The sequence below is a fragment of the Clarias gariepinus genome, chromosome 4 (genome assembly GCF_024256425.1).
Source record: "Clarias gariepinus isolate MV-2021 ecotype Netherlands chromosome 4, CGAR_prim_01v2, whole genome shotgun sequence".
Taxonomy (NCBI): Eukaryota; Metazoa; Chordata; class Actinopteri; order Siluriformes; family Clariidae; genus Clarias; species Clarias gariepinus.
The window spans coordinates 37,040,782-37,055,721 of record NC_071103.1 but is presented as its reverse complement, the minus strand read 5'-3'; the positions used below and the strand labels follow the sequence as shown (position 1 = coordinate 37,055,721).

General features: G+C 41.3%; 1 protein-coding gene across 5 annotated transcripts in view; it reads left to right on the top strand.

Moving 5' to 3' along the window:
- The first annotated feature begins 899 nt into the window (after positions 1–899).
- Positions 900–14,940, top strand: part of dipk2ab (divergent protein kinase domain 2Ab) — a 47,466-nt gene continuing 33,425 nt past the window's right edge. Inside the window, exons 1-2 of one of the 5 annotated variants that reach the window (XM_053495406.1) lie at positions 900–1,227; positions 10,956–11,833. In XM_053495406.1, the coding sequence (XP_053351381.1) occupies positions 11,180–11,833 (654 nt within the window). In that variant the 5' untranslated portion in view covers positions 900–1,227; positions 10,956–11,179. Of the gene's footprint in view, positions 1,252–2,086; positions 2,253–2,544; positions 3,040–10,413; positions 10,436–10,955; positions 11,834–14,940 lie in introns of those variants that run through there. The other 4 variants (XM_053495407.1, XM_053495408.1, XM_053495409.1 and 1 more) reach the window with 4 other exon arrangements.

Genomic DNA, 14,940 nt, shown 5'->3' with positions numbered 1-14,940 from the left:
TAAACAACAAGAAAAACAGCAAAAAAAAAGCAACATTAAACAATATTAAAAACAACAACAACAACAACATTAACATCAACAGCAGCAACAAAAATACACAACAACAACATTAAACAATAGTATTAACAACTACAGCAGCATCAACAACAACAACAGAAACAACAGATGAATGAATGAACAAATACATAAGCAAATGAATAAATAAACAAATAAAGTGCATCAATAAAAATGCCTTAGTGTTCCATATCTGAGGTAAACAGAAGTTTTACACAGACAAATGAATGAACCTGAAGTTTACATTTCTCTTTATTTTTATTGAGCTGCTTGTGAGACAGTCTGTTGCTGCACCTCCCTGTAAACACAACGCTTGTGTTCCATCCTGATATCAAACTCTAAACATTATTAAAACTCACTGACATCAACAGACCTGACAGACACCGCGAGGTGCGCGCGCGCGCCTGGGCGTGTCTAACAAGTGGGCGGAGTCGAGCAACGAAACCATAGCAACACCGATATGACAGTTTCGCGGTTGTCTTTCCCACTCGCATCGGTCCAAACTCCTCCTACTGTGGTGCGTTTGGAGACGTACACTCCGCCTCTCCTTCTCTCTAATTGGCCAACACGGTGCAGCAGCGCAGGAGGACGGGGAGAATCAGCCAATCGGCACGTCGTAGGCGGGGTTTGTCGGAATACCGGTGTAAATACGCGCGATGACCTAAGAATCGAGTACCGCAAGGCGAGCGGGAGTGTCGTGAAGTCGGAGTAGGAGCTGTGTTGTTGGTGCTTTGGGGAGCGAGTGAGCAGAGAGAGAGACACGGCGAGATCAAGCGGACAATCAGGCTGCGGGGACACTGCGGGGAGATCATTGCACTTGGCGCGTCTCTGATATATATATATATATATATGTATATGCATAGAAAGAGAGACAAAGAGCTGGGGTAAATCTGCAGAGAAGAAGGAGAAGAATAAGAATAAAACACGGCGCTGTGTTTATTATCGCACCGGCGGATGGGGGGCTTCCAAAGCCTGATGGAAAAAAAAAGATCCGTGTTCTACTTTTCTCTCCTAAGATGCACATGATAAAGGACTAGAGATCTGCTTGTGCGTGCCTTAAAGTATCTGATTGTCCTTTGATCTTAACTGAGTGATTGATCTGCGGAGACATAATGGTCCAGAACGCGCGCGCGCGAGAAACACTGTTTCCAAACTGAGTGGAGAAAGTGTCAGGTCGGTATTCAGGCTCCTTTCCAGGTGGGATTATAGTTGCTGCACATGCATAAGTAAATATTGCATGCATGCATGTGTGCACTGGGGTTTATGCATGGCTTGTATTTAATTTTGTTTGATGTTTTCATGTCATTGTTGCCTTCTTAAGAGATGCATCTTGTACTTCAATCACTTGAAATATAAATTAATGCAGCTACTCAAAGTGAGACTTCATCATAATCATCATCATGCATGCATATATACATATTTAATGCACGAGAGGATTATCATAAATGCATGAAGTTTTCTGCAAATCTGAAATTTTCATATTTCTTTAAAAAAAAAAAAGGTTCAATCTTTAGTCACACTTTCCTGTGAGCCATACTCCTTTATCGAGTCCTGTGCTCACTTCCACACAGTTGTTATTCCCAACCTTTGAGATGCAAAAGGATGCAAATCTATGCATTCGGGACTTTTGTAGAAAGCACATTGCTTTGCATGTGTAAAGGTGAGTCTGGATCGTGGAGGAGGTTCCGTGTGCAAATATCAGAGGTTAATCTTCAGAAGAAATCTTTGACACTTAAATCGTATTTGAAAGTCAGACACTTTAACCAAAGCGAACAAATGTGTGCATTACAAATAGACATTTTCAGGAATGCTTATAGTGCAAGGTTTAAATTGCATATACATAGACGCAAAAAGATGTCTAAACAAACACCTTTCTGGATCTTAATTCAGAAACTGAGTCATACTTCTGGAGTGTGAGAACAGAAACCACTGAAAAAAAAAAAAGTCACCGTAATCAGACAGCGACATTTGCCGAGCTTAGCAGTTTCACAATTCTGTTTTGCAATTTGCATTCAAGCCACAAAAGAGCCCACTTAAAAAACCAAAATGCTTTGCATGCAAGTGTCTGCCGAGCCAGAATGCAACCCCGGGTGTGTTAAACACCCTTGCAGACGAGCGTATATCTTGTTTAAGCCTCAGCTTTAAACTCATCAGGACAGGGAGACCCTGAACAGACGGATGCTTTTGTGAAGACAAGGGTGAGTGCTGAGAGCGTGTGTTTAATCAGAAGTCATTGTTCATCTCGGTTTACACACAAGGCTTTTCTTGTTTCTGGCTCCGGTTCTAATGACAGACTGACCCGAGGGATTTAAAAGAGTGTTTGTGTAGTTCATTTGGTGCCACGTGATTCAGCGTAATGTTGCTCACGTGTCTGTTTAAACCCTAAAAATGTTGACTAACGAGTTCCTGTTTTGCCTTTGGCTCGCAAAAAAAGAGTGAGTGAGAGTGATTTTTGTTTCTGTCTTTCTTTCTGAGGACTTGTGTGTCTGTGTGTGTGGGGTCGCCAGACTGAGACTCCTCAGCCCTGGATGACTGTTTCTGTGATCTCACATTATTGACTCCTCGAGTCGATAACCTTGGCAACTCCAGCCGACCACACTCCGAAGTAACGGCTGAGAGCGAGCGCTTCTTAGGCTCTCCAAAAAAAAAAAAAAAAGATAAAGAATTCGATCCTGGGCTAGAGCGGCGTCTGAGCTCGGACTTGAGAATAATTCTCGGGTTATAAATGCACTTCCACGCAGGAGAGAGTGATTACAGTAAAATGCTGTTTGAAGATGATACAACAAGTCGAGCGAGATGCTTTTAAAGCCGACGAGATCGATGAAGAGAAAATCCTCGGTGTGGTCAGGTTCAACCCGAAATCCTTCTCTTCACGTTACGATGGAGTGTGTACTCGTGCTGGTTTCCACATCGCTCTCTGTTTCATCCAACACCTGAGCTAAAGTCCAAGGTGTAGCCTGAGGGTCTCGCTCGTCTCTAACAGCGGTACAGAAATAATCACTCGCTTCTGTCCGTTTTTTAATTAATTTCTTTTCCCCTTCAGTCGTGTAAACTTTATCTATTTTTTTATGCATTCCTTTATGTATTTGTGTATTCTGTATCTATTTACAGCTGACGACACTTAGTTTATCTCGTTACAACACGAACTTATCGAACAACTTCATCGGATTCTAACCTTCTTTACGCAGCGTGACTGTTAACGGCTGCTCTATTTCTTAAAGCTCCCGTATCTCACTGTTTCTGTAATAATAACAGAATGATTGAATAATCATTGGCTCTGTTTTAGATTTAGAATCAATTCGTGATTGTTTAATTATATAGACTCAATTAAATTTAAAACAAGTTCCGTTAAAAACTCTTCCACACCTTATAGAGAAAATATAAACTGCTTCTGCAAATACTCGTGTTTTGTGAGATTTTTTTTGCTTTATATTCTTTTTAAGTTAAGTCTCAATTGCGATACTGCCACCAGCTGGCCTGGAGTGTGGAGCAGAGGATTGCCAGAGAAAAGAAATATCAATCTAACCCTTAAACAACCAAGAGCACCGCGATTCCACAGCATGTTATTGGTTATTAGAGTAGATTTTAGGTTTTGTTAAAAATATCGCTATTGCGATAAACTGCAATATGTAATTATTACATATATAAAACCATTTAGTATTTATTCAGGCTAAGAACAACACAAATGGTGCAGTTAAGAAAATGTTTGCTGGTATTTATTTATAACCTCAAATGTTTAAAAAAAGTCTTTATAATTAGATAATTGCACTGATCCATATAGAGATTTCGATTTTTATGTGATTTTTTTTGTGCAGCTCCACTTTTATTGCTTCCAAACCCATAAGGAACGTACAGCGGTACCTCGGCGTACAAATTTTATCTGTTCCGGAGGCGAGTTCTTGAGGGTAAATTTCGTATTGTAAAACGCGTTTTCCCATAGGAAATAATGTAAACGCACTTAATCCGTTCCAGCCACCCAAAAATCTTACCAATATTACCAATTTCTGACACAATAACCATATTTTTTTTGCATATAAAAGCTCTCAAAACATTTAGAAAAGACATGCAAATGAAGTAAAATATTAAATAAATAGACATTAAACCTCACTTAACCTTAATTCATGATTCCTCTTGGCACCGGCTGCTTTAAAAAACAAACGTTTGTCACTCTTTCCATCTTGGGACCCGCAGTGCTACGTCTTTACTAAATCTTGCAAAAAACCCACAAAAAAAGTAAACTCTTTTCGCTTGTTTTTTTCCCTGATGCGAACAAGTTTTGTGAACGACTCTTGGATATACGCACAACTTAGCTGCCATTTGGATCGGTTCCTTCGTACGCTGAGACAAATTGCTTGCAAAATCAGATGCTAGATCACTAGACTCATGAGTACAAGCACCATTCTGTGAAAACCCCATAAAATAAAGAGCCGCAGCACGTCCGGTCTAGTAGACGTATAACAATTATTTTAAAAAAATGAGAGTGATGTGATTATTGTGCACGTTCATTAAGGAAGATTGTTATTGCACCCTTACTACACCTCACTCACTTTCTTATTTATTTTTGCTTTAATTTCTCTTTTGATTGTGAATTTCAGATGATGTTAAACTGTTAAATAACATCTATTTGTATCACCATTGACATACGACTGAGTTACGGTTGCGTCTGAGAAATTCGTGATGTTTTCTCATCATGTCTGTCGCACAAGCTCGGAGTTTTGTGAGCGTCGCCGAATGTGAATCAGATGTAATTACAGACGCGCGTTGGACGTTTATGTATTCGTCCTATTTGTCAAAATATGAAGACAAATATCTTCAAAAATACAACACTTTTCCTTCCATAACCTTGCACAAGACATCACAAGAATGTTTCAAAACACAAGACATCAAAAGAACGTTTTAAAACACGTTGCCGGAGTTTGTATCGCTCAGCTTCCGCGCACACTGTCGGCTCCGTCTGCCCTCGTCGTGCTGCGATTGTCCCCTGCCTGTGACTCAGCTCTTTCCATTTGGCCAAGTTTAGATCTCCTGATTTGTAAAGGATAGCGAAGTGATCGTCAGAGCGTCGTGTTCTGCCTGTGCCTGGTGCTCTGTGGTAAAGCGTGGGCTCAGCGTGAGTTTATTTCTCCTCGGTCAGCGCAGACGCCAATGCTCGGTGATCCCTGGCAGGATCGCGCTGACCGGCAGCGGGAGGTGAGAGCAGCATGGGTAATAGAGTCGTAATTCAAAACAAAAGCGCTGAGCGAGAGAGATTCCGGAGAAAAATTCTGCAAATCAAAAGAACTAACAGGAAAGTGATGCATCGCGGTGAGACTTTTTTTTTTTCCTTTTTTTTTTTTGCAAGTGAACTGTAGCGCACTAACTACCGGACCATGATGCAACACAAAAATGCTGTATATGAGACTAAACAACCACATGAAACAAGTGACCCCAGTGGCCTAAGCCTTGAAATCTGAGCCAAGCTAAAACTGAAAAAACTAACTGTAAATTGGTTTGGGTGAGCAAGAACATGGCACATTGTTATATAATGAAATAAAATGTGGAATTAGATTTTGGATCTTAAAAGTGGATAATTTTCCCCAAACAACATGTCCTGATGTGTTTTAAACTTTATGTACCATATTAATAAATACTATTAACTCCATCCATTTTTATGTTTTATATTGAGATGGTAAATTTTTTTTATCCATTTGTGCTTCCATCTACAGTTACAGCGGAACTTACAGCGGCAGTTACAGCATACTACTTTAATTCGTTCCTGAGGCCAGTTCTTATGGAGACAATTTGTATTGCGATATTAATTTTCCCATAGGAAATAATGTGATGCATGATAATCCGTTCCAGCCACCCAAAAATATTACCAATTACTAAAAAACCCTGTAAACCCTCCCATCTTGGTTTTTCACTGACACAGAAAAAGTTTTTAACGGCTCCCGGACATGCATGCGACTTCAGTTCGATTCGGTACGCCGATGCAAAGTTCATTTCTTAAGATGATTGGCATATCGAGGTTCTGCTGTACTTATGATTATCACTTAATGTTACAGCAGCTGGTTATATTAAGGATTCATCATGTATCAGTTGATTCTGTTAAGAATTGAACAGATTTAAAACAAATTAAGCAATAATGTTTCGTTTTGCATACTATTTCATATTTCGCAGATTTCGCAAAGTCTTTTAACGACTTTCAGTTTAGGCGATTTGTCATATCAGATGTTGTATTTATAGCACTGTTGTTTTTTGAGTGAGGATATAAAAACATAAACACACGGTGGTGTAGTGGTTAGCACTGTCGCCTTGCACCACCTCTAGGGTCCGGGTTCGATTCCCCTCTTTGTGTGCATTAAGTTTGCATGTTCTCTCTGTGCTTGGTGGGTTTCCTCCGAGTACTCCAGTTTCCTCCCACCATCCAAAAATATTTAGGCTAAGTTGCCCATGGTATGTGACTCTGACACTGGAGACTCCTTCCACAGTTCCATAAACAAAAAGTTCACCATAAGCAATGATTTTCACAGCCCTGTACTGTATATAGACTCAGAAGGTCTGGTCGCGACTTCTGGTCCTTATTCTGGGGGGTTCAGCAAAAGCTCTGTGGTTTAAATCCGCTTGTCTAAAGTGCTAGCGGTTATGCAAACACTGATTTTTATGCTAAGTGTGCACGATGCAGCGGTTATGATAATATCTCGGCCGTTTCGCCTGCTCGTTTATAGAGGCCTGAGATGCTGCGATTTCCATTCCAAACATCGACCCGGCTGCAAGTCCAAGCCCGTGTGAAGCTTCAGAGCTGCGGCTGCCAAGGATTATTTCTGTAACCTAATAACCTTTTTAAATATAAATGTCCACTAGGTATTCACAATGAGTCACACTACAGTATCTGCCGTTTCGGTCTCTGACGTGGGATTTTTTTAATTTTTTTTTCCTCCTGCTTTTTCTTTTTTAAAACAGGAAATGACCTTACACTGAACGTTTGAGTCACAGCAGAAGTGCACTCAGTCAGATGGCTGTTTTTTCAGTGGTTTAGCATCGCCCGCTTTCAGGGTCTCACAACGTCAGCTGATTTTGATTTAGGTCCATGTTTAGAAACGGGAAGTGGAAGGCACGATCCCTGCACTTAATAAACAAAAAAACTAAAAAAACAACAACTTAAAAGTAGGCTTAGGAGGAGAAATAAAAAAAACAATCAGAAGAGAGTAGAAGAGTAGTAGTGACTCTGTACTGAAGTTATATGGTGTGTGAGATTGTAAAGGTGGACGTGGCAGGCAGACTGATCTTCACTAAGCTCATGTATACTCCCCAGCATCCTTAAAACAAAAAAGAAAACCTTAACAGAAACCACACAACCACATAGAATAGTTTCCCGTATCTTTTCCCATAAATATTCCTTGCCAATTCCAACCTGTCTCTTTAGGCAACACCCTTAACCGTTCGACTGCTGACGACCGGTGAGCGCGAGGACTATCATGTTCTCCCTCCGAGACATTTCTTTCTCATCTATTTTCCCGCGACAATGCAGCCCTTGCAGTCCACAAACAGTAAGAAAGGAGTGTAACTACTCAACCAATACATATACGGCGGTGTCTCAACACGAGTCATTTTGATCCGGTACTGTATGTGGCGTTATCCTTTCTACAACAGTACAGTAAGGGTGCAGTTGCGTGGACATGTTTGTGGTATTTCCCACTGGTGTGTGGTATCCTTTTTTGGCACCGTGTAATGTTTCCATAATCCCAGCCCTCTAAGACAAGCATGGACGCTACCCACTACCCGCTGCGTACTAGCCCTGAAATAGTGTTAATTCTTTTCTCTCTCTTTGACCGTGTGTGTGTGTTAAGTAGCACCATCTGTGAATGTATAGTGTTTTTTATTATAGAACTCATTTTGATGAGTAGAGCTCCGCTCAGACATTTCCGTCTCTCCCTTCTTCTCTTTAACTGCACATCAGCACTCACCAGATGGTTACCGCTCGCCGTCGTGCCGCTTCGTGGCGAGGCCAGGTTTGCCTTCAGATTAAAGAAATGTCTTGGCAGCGTTACTCAAAGCGCTGGGTCTCAGCCAGGCAGCATTGTATTCACCTGGAGGTTGGTTGAGGCGCAGCATGACACGCGGTAAGGATTTTGGAATCGGTTACGTCGTGCCACGCTTACCGTTAAATTTCTCATTCTGCACAAACATGCTTCAAAGCGTCACGGAAGTCTAAACCACATTTAACATCCCTTTTTTTCGTGCATGGTTAACGAGAAGTAAAGCCGAGTATCATCTCGGACAGGACTTCTGCTTTGTATATATAGAAAAATAATAATAAATAAAATTAAAAATTATCAGTATTGCCAAATCCTGGGCTTTTATTTGACCTTCAGTTATTTGGGATTATTTTTTCAAAAAAATTTCATAATGCTATTACAGAGTGTTTTTCTTCCCAGTGTCATACTGGAAACACAGTGTCTTTCCTACCTGTATGTAATTGGGATTTGTGTTATCCACTGCTGTTTACTGGACTATACTCAAGCCCCTACTATTTTTATTTTCTGTTAATCCACAGGACTTTGTTGCTCGGTGGGTTTTTTTTTATTTAATGTTTTTTATGTTCGTCGGCATTGGCGGATAAACCGGCTTGTTGTTCTCATCCAGGGAGAACTCTTTGGGAAGGCTTTTCAAATTATCCAGCTGCCTGTACCAATTTACCAATTACTTTGCATGATAGACCAGAAATTGCTTCTACGAACACATCCGTCTTCCCATATATAGACGTAATCAAATTCAGTTTAAAGGATATTTCTAGAAAAAAACATTCACATGCGTTTGTGCATTCTCGGTGGAAGTATAGACACAGAGTTTGTTTTCAAGCTTTTGAAAATTTTTCTGGGAAGTTTGATTAACATTATAATAAGCCTAGTTAGTTTCCTAGAAATGTGCATTATTCTGCTTTTAGTTAATTAATTCATTCATTCATTTCAGTAAACACTTTTTTGGAGTGCCAGTGAACCCAGAATAACAACGCTAGAATAGAGAATCGGTTACGTCAGGGGCTGAAGGCGGGCTTATCAGTTAAGGTTTGTGACCGCCATATTTAACCTTGAGTGGTGTAGTCACATGTAGTGTAGTGTTGTATCGCACAAGATAAAGGATATGGAGTCGAAATGCAACTGACAGCAATGAATGCTTTCTAGTACCGATTGTTTGATCCCAAAATAGACTTACAAAGGCATGTTGACGTTCGCCATTGTTGTTGGTACGCTTGCTGCTCACTAGCATTTTTTTTTGCCGCTACGTTGTTGGGAAAGTGGAGATACACGGATGGGGACAATGATCGTACTGATGTGACGGAGGAGGTTTGAACCAGCACCAGACATAAATTAGCACCTGGTTCACTTTGGTGAAAAATGGGTGTCAGACTCCGGGTCGAACCCGAGACCATGGAGCTGTGTGTGTGTTAGCAATGCAATCCACTGCAACACAATGCTACTCCGCCTTTTATTTACTGTGTCTTCTGGGGTTCAGGGTTCAAAGCACGACCTGGGAATACTTACTTAACTAGTGGTGAATGTCATTGACTGGAGTACTTGCTCGCTGACTTCTTCTTTGAAGTGGTGCTCCTTTTGCATGTCATCACCCTGCACTTCACAGAGAAAGATTAAAATATGCAGAGAATATCTACACGCTCATTGATCATCGGTCGACCGAAAGACAGCGCTTTTGATTTGCCTGACCTAATAAACTTCAAAGTGGCTCACTTCAGCCGTTTTTGACATTGTTGCAAGGGAACCGGCTCGAACAAAGTTATAGAAAGTCATTTCCCTAAAATAGATTATTATACAGTGTAACGGTGTATTAAAATAAACGATTTAGCTTAAGCAGACGTTAGTGACCTGTCTGAGATAAACGATCGAAGGGGTGTTTGTGATTTCTAAAATGCAAGTGCAGAGTTGTGTCTCTTCTCAGTAAGTCTGTAGATCTATCATCTGACCATTTGCATGCATCAAGGACGTCCTTTCTTCATCCTATGCATCATTTTCCAAAAGTATTGCCATGTTTTTCCCCCCAAAGCTCTTAAAATCCTTTCTGACACTCAGCAGAACGTCTTCATTTCAAACTACATGGATGGAATGGATTAAATGAAAAGTAATGGCTTCAGTACTTTTCACTTTGAAGCAGTAGCAGTGTATGGCTGTTTTCACTGCTGTAAATAAAACTTCTTTCTGAGGGATCATCACTGCTAGATTTATTAATAGCTGAGAGGTTGCAGCACTGTTATTCGTTTTACTTTTTTTTTAAATCAGGTATTGAAGACGTCTTCCCAGGAGGAGAAATAAGCCAGGGCAAGCTTGTTTAAAATGTCTGGCAGCTTAATCATCTGGCAGGGATCCATGGTGTTAATATTAGATAAGTAAGGATGCTTTTTCTCCCTCCAAGTGCGGTCATTTTTCTGTTCAACCATTTAGTACTCTTTGGTGGTGTGCTCCCTCTCGAAGACGTGTACAAACATCAGATCTGCTGCTTGTGCTAGGCCTTTTGGAAGGAAAGGCTGTCTCTTCTTTTCAGCATACATGAGCCCACAGAAGCCCACAATTGGTTAATGACTAAGGAGGTGATCAATGGTGTGTGTGTCCCCACCAAGAAGGCATCGACAAGTATCTTCAGTTTCTTTTCTCTCTAGAACTATTGGGCCCCAATGGATATGGCATTGTTAGTTATGTAAATAAATGGTTTGCTCTGATTGATTGGCATCTCATCCTTTTTTTACTATTCCCAGGATAGGTTGGGGATCCAATGCCCCCCAGACCAGATTGTATGAAAGAATAAATGAATTAATGAAACTTGCTTATTCTGATAAATCCTTGCAGAACTGAAATGGTTAATTATTTGCTTTGTTATATCTCACCAACTACATTTTTGTTCCATTACAGGATTATTGGCCTTCTATGGTTCTGTCCTATTTGGATCCAAGAGGATGTCTCCCCACGTCCTGTTATATTTGCCTAAAGGGAGACATCATCAGCATCCTCTTCCTCTCTGGCAACTGTAAATGGAAACCTGCACACAATGATAGAACACCAGTGATTGCTGGCTTTGACGTTCTTCACCTCACCTTACCTCACCTCCCCACCCCTTCCCAGTCCCAAGCCTGACCATGCTGCGCTTCGTACCCCTCAAACTGGGCCGAGTATACCGCTGCCTGAAGCTTCTCTTTATTGTAGGCCTGTTTGTTGTGCTTTTGATGAACACTCACACGCTTCTTGCCTCTTTTCAAAAGAACGAGCTGACAGATCGTCGCTTCATCCATCTCAACAAGTGCCCGGCTTGCTTTGGCACCAGTTGGTGTCGCAAGTTTATGAACGGGCAAGTATCGTTCGAGTCGTGGGGCCGACTGCGTTTTCTCGATGTCTTCAACGTCAAGAACGTTTTCTTTGCCCAGTATGGCGAACCACGGGAAGGCACGCGTCGCATCGTCCTCAAGCGCCTTGGCTCCAACCAAGAGCTCGCAGACATTGACCAGAAAATCTGCAAGAGAGCGACCGGTCGACCTCGTTGCGACCTCATCCAGGCCATGTACAAGACAGAGTTTGCCCGTCTTAATGGAGACGTTCGCCTCTTGACTCCTGATGTCGTGGAAGGCTGGTCTGACCTGGTCCACTGCCCCTCGCAGAGGCTGCTGGACCGGATAGTCAGGAGATATGCTGAGACTAAGGACTCTGGAAGCTTCCTGTTGAAAAATCTCAAAGACACAGAGAGGATGCAGCTTCTAATGACGTTGGCTTTTAACCCTGAGCCTTTGGTTCTGCAGGTGGGTCTTGACATCTCTACTTATCATAGCTCATTCAGACTTTCTCTTGTGGTTAACTTTAGAACTGTATACTTCTTCTTTAACACTAAAGGGCACTAAACCTTTTTTTTTCCTGATTGTGAACAGATTAATATTGTCTACTAGGGATACAATATTATCGATATACGATACCTAGGTGACTATTCGAATTGTATTTCGATTCTGTTAGCATTACACTTTTATTAATATCCGGATTTGATGATACATTTCCTTATATTTCATTACAATTCTAAACAAGCTTCACATAGAATTCGCTCCAGTCATACAGGATGCTGTGCTACCTGCAAGTCTGTGAACAGTTTTGGGTGCACCACCTACAGGCTCATAGAGGAACTGCAACATTTTGCCACGTTAAAAACAAAGAGGGGGGGGGATAATTAAAGACTCATATATCGCCAGACAAAATATTCACGATACATAAACACAATCGAATTTCTCCCAATATCTATTGTTCACACTGAGATGAATACATGCAGCGGCGGACAAATTACTAGCGTGGACAATTGGGTGATTGATTATCAAGTAGCAACAACTGCATGTTGTCTCTGGGTCATCATGATTAGAATTTTTCAAGTCATCCTTTACACAATAATATATTGTTAGCTACGTTTTTTAAAAAAAGTTTCCAGGCAACCAAAACATGACTTGGCAGAACGCTGGAGCCTTCACTTGCCCAGTGGACAGGCTAATGGATTGATGATCCACCCCTGACTTGGCATCACATTTAGCCAAACTGTTCTACATTCTACGAAGTCTTTCCTTTTATTAAAAATTAATTTTGTCTTTACCCAATGGCTACAAACTCTACAAATGCTTTCCATGCTTTTTAAAAGAATGCTGAGATGTTTCTTCTTTCAAAGCAGCCACAATCACAATACTGCGGTATAAATGATTGCGGGAACATACCCCGTCCTCACGGACCTTTTGTGACATCTTGACAGAAACCTTCTACCTGTAATGTATAAATTGCTTACTTACAGTCTGATTATAATGTTTGTGCTTGAATTGCCCTTGATAAGTCTCTGAGCAGAATGGAACCTGTCACTGCGACAGGGTGAAATGGGCTCGGGAAGACTCGCTGCAAATTATAGATTCTTTTTTTTTTCTTTCTTCCCTTTTGGCCGTATTCTTTGTGTGTCGGGTACAATGTGTTTTTAAGTCAGCGTAAATTTTGCTTGCTTTATTTGCAAGGTCTTGATTGCAGCTTCTATTTTCACTACAATGGCTTTTCCTGTGTTTTTTTTCCCCTCTGTGTGTGTTTAATTATTTAAGCTAATGGTCAGTGGGTTTAAGATTAAAAAAAATGCATTTATAACCTGAGACATTTAAAAAAAAAAAAATGCAGTTTTTAGTGAAATAAACCGAATTAGGACGATACATCTGCTTTCTCATCGTTCGAGTCAGACGTGATATCACCATCAGTCATCTGCAACGTCTTGTGTTGAAGCGATAGTAATAGATATTAAAGTCCGTTATTGGCTCTGATTTTCCATACTGATTACACAATCAATTCCAATTTCAGTCGGCATCGATTGTGGCTAGCGAAGACCCAGGACAACAAAAGAACAGCTTTGTGAAGACGTTTGGTGTCTGAGCTGACCACTGATCTATCACAGGATCCCTCATGCACCTGCAGGCATTTGGACAGACAAAAGAGAGCTCAAGTCCTCAGAGTCGAGTCGATAAATCCTGATTAGTCGTGTGCTCAGTCTGGCGCTCTCAATTCTTCTTCTTCTTCTTTACCTTTTACTCATTTACCTCTTGCTCTCCTGATTTATTTGTATCTCTTCTCTTTGTTTATCATCTCGCTTTTATTGTTTTTCAGCCTTTGCTTTGTTTGATCCAGAATTTGATTGAAGTTAATGAGTAAACACAACAACGAGTCAAAAACATCTGGAGAACCAGGTTTAAGGTCAATGGCCTATGCTGTAAAACCTCTTCTTTTTGTTGCGTTCATCGCTCAAAGGGAGTGTGATGTTAAATATTTGCTCTTGATCCTGAGAAGGATCATGGGAAAACAGCGGTTGAGGTGGGAATATGCCGTGGATAAGAATGCCAGTGCACCAGATCCCAATCCCAACGAGCACCCTTGGGTTGTGCCGGACAAACAGGCCCCATCCACGGAGGCCCCACCCTGCAAAGGATCCAAAGGTTTTAAGGCACCATGCCATGAGTGGCCAGACCTCCCCCGGTCGCACATGAGGAACTTACAGAATACTGGGCAGAACTTCTTGTGTTGTAATGTAATGGCTGATCAGTGTACATCAATCCAATTCTTTGGATCTTTGGATAGTCAAGGCCAAGTCAATGCATCAAGGGCAGTAGTGGCTCAGTGTGTTGAGGCTCTGCGTTATTGATTGGAAGATTGGTGGTTCGAGCCCCAGCTTCGCCAGGTTGCCGTTGTTAGGCCCTTGTGCAAGCCCCTTAATCCTTTCTGCTCCGGGGCGCCGTATAAGGGCTGACCCTGCTCTCTGACCCCAGAAAAAGAATATGCAAAGAATGTGAAGACAGACGGAATGTGACAAATAAAGGCTGAACTTAACTTAAATATTGGCGCCCCTGCGATCGCCCGCAGATTGAGTTAGTCAGGACATTCTGAAGCATTCACAAAGCAGGAGCAGAGAGTACTCACTGAGCTCCAGAACGATACCTGTTATGTAACCTTGAATTCATTAGCATTTTTTAAGGTTAATGTTGTTCATCAGGATAATGACAAACAAAGTCTTTATGTTAAGTCAGCAACCACGATAAACAATATATACACCATAATCACAGATTATAATAATAGGAATATGAATTATACGATGCAATTAATGTTTGCACCATTTTTACCTCCATTTCCGATGATTTCTTTAAACGATGCCTTATTTTTGTCTTTGCTTCTCTTTTTTTTTCCCTTGCATGAGCGCTTTTGCCTCGTCATAAATAGTTAATTTCGCCTTGGACTCAGAAGGAGTGTGTGTGTGTGTGTGTGTGTGTGTGTGTGGTTTGAGATAAGCCTCTCCCTCAAAGCACTTGGCTGCAAGCTGCACCTGAGGCCCCGTCCCCATCCGCATCCACTCCAGAGC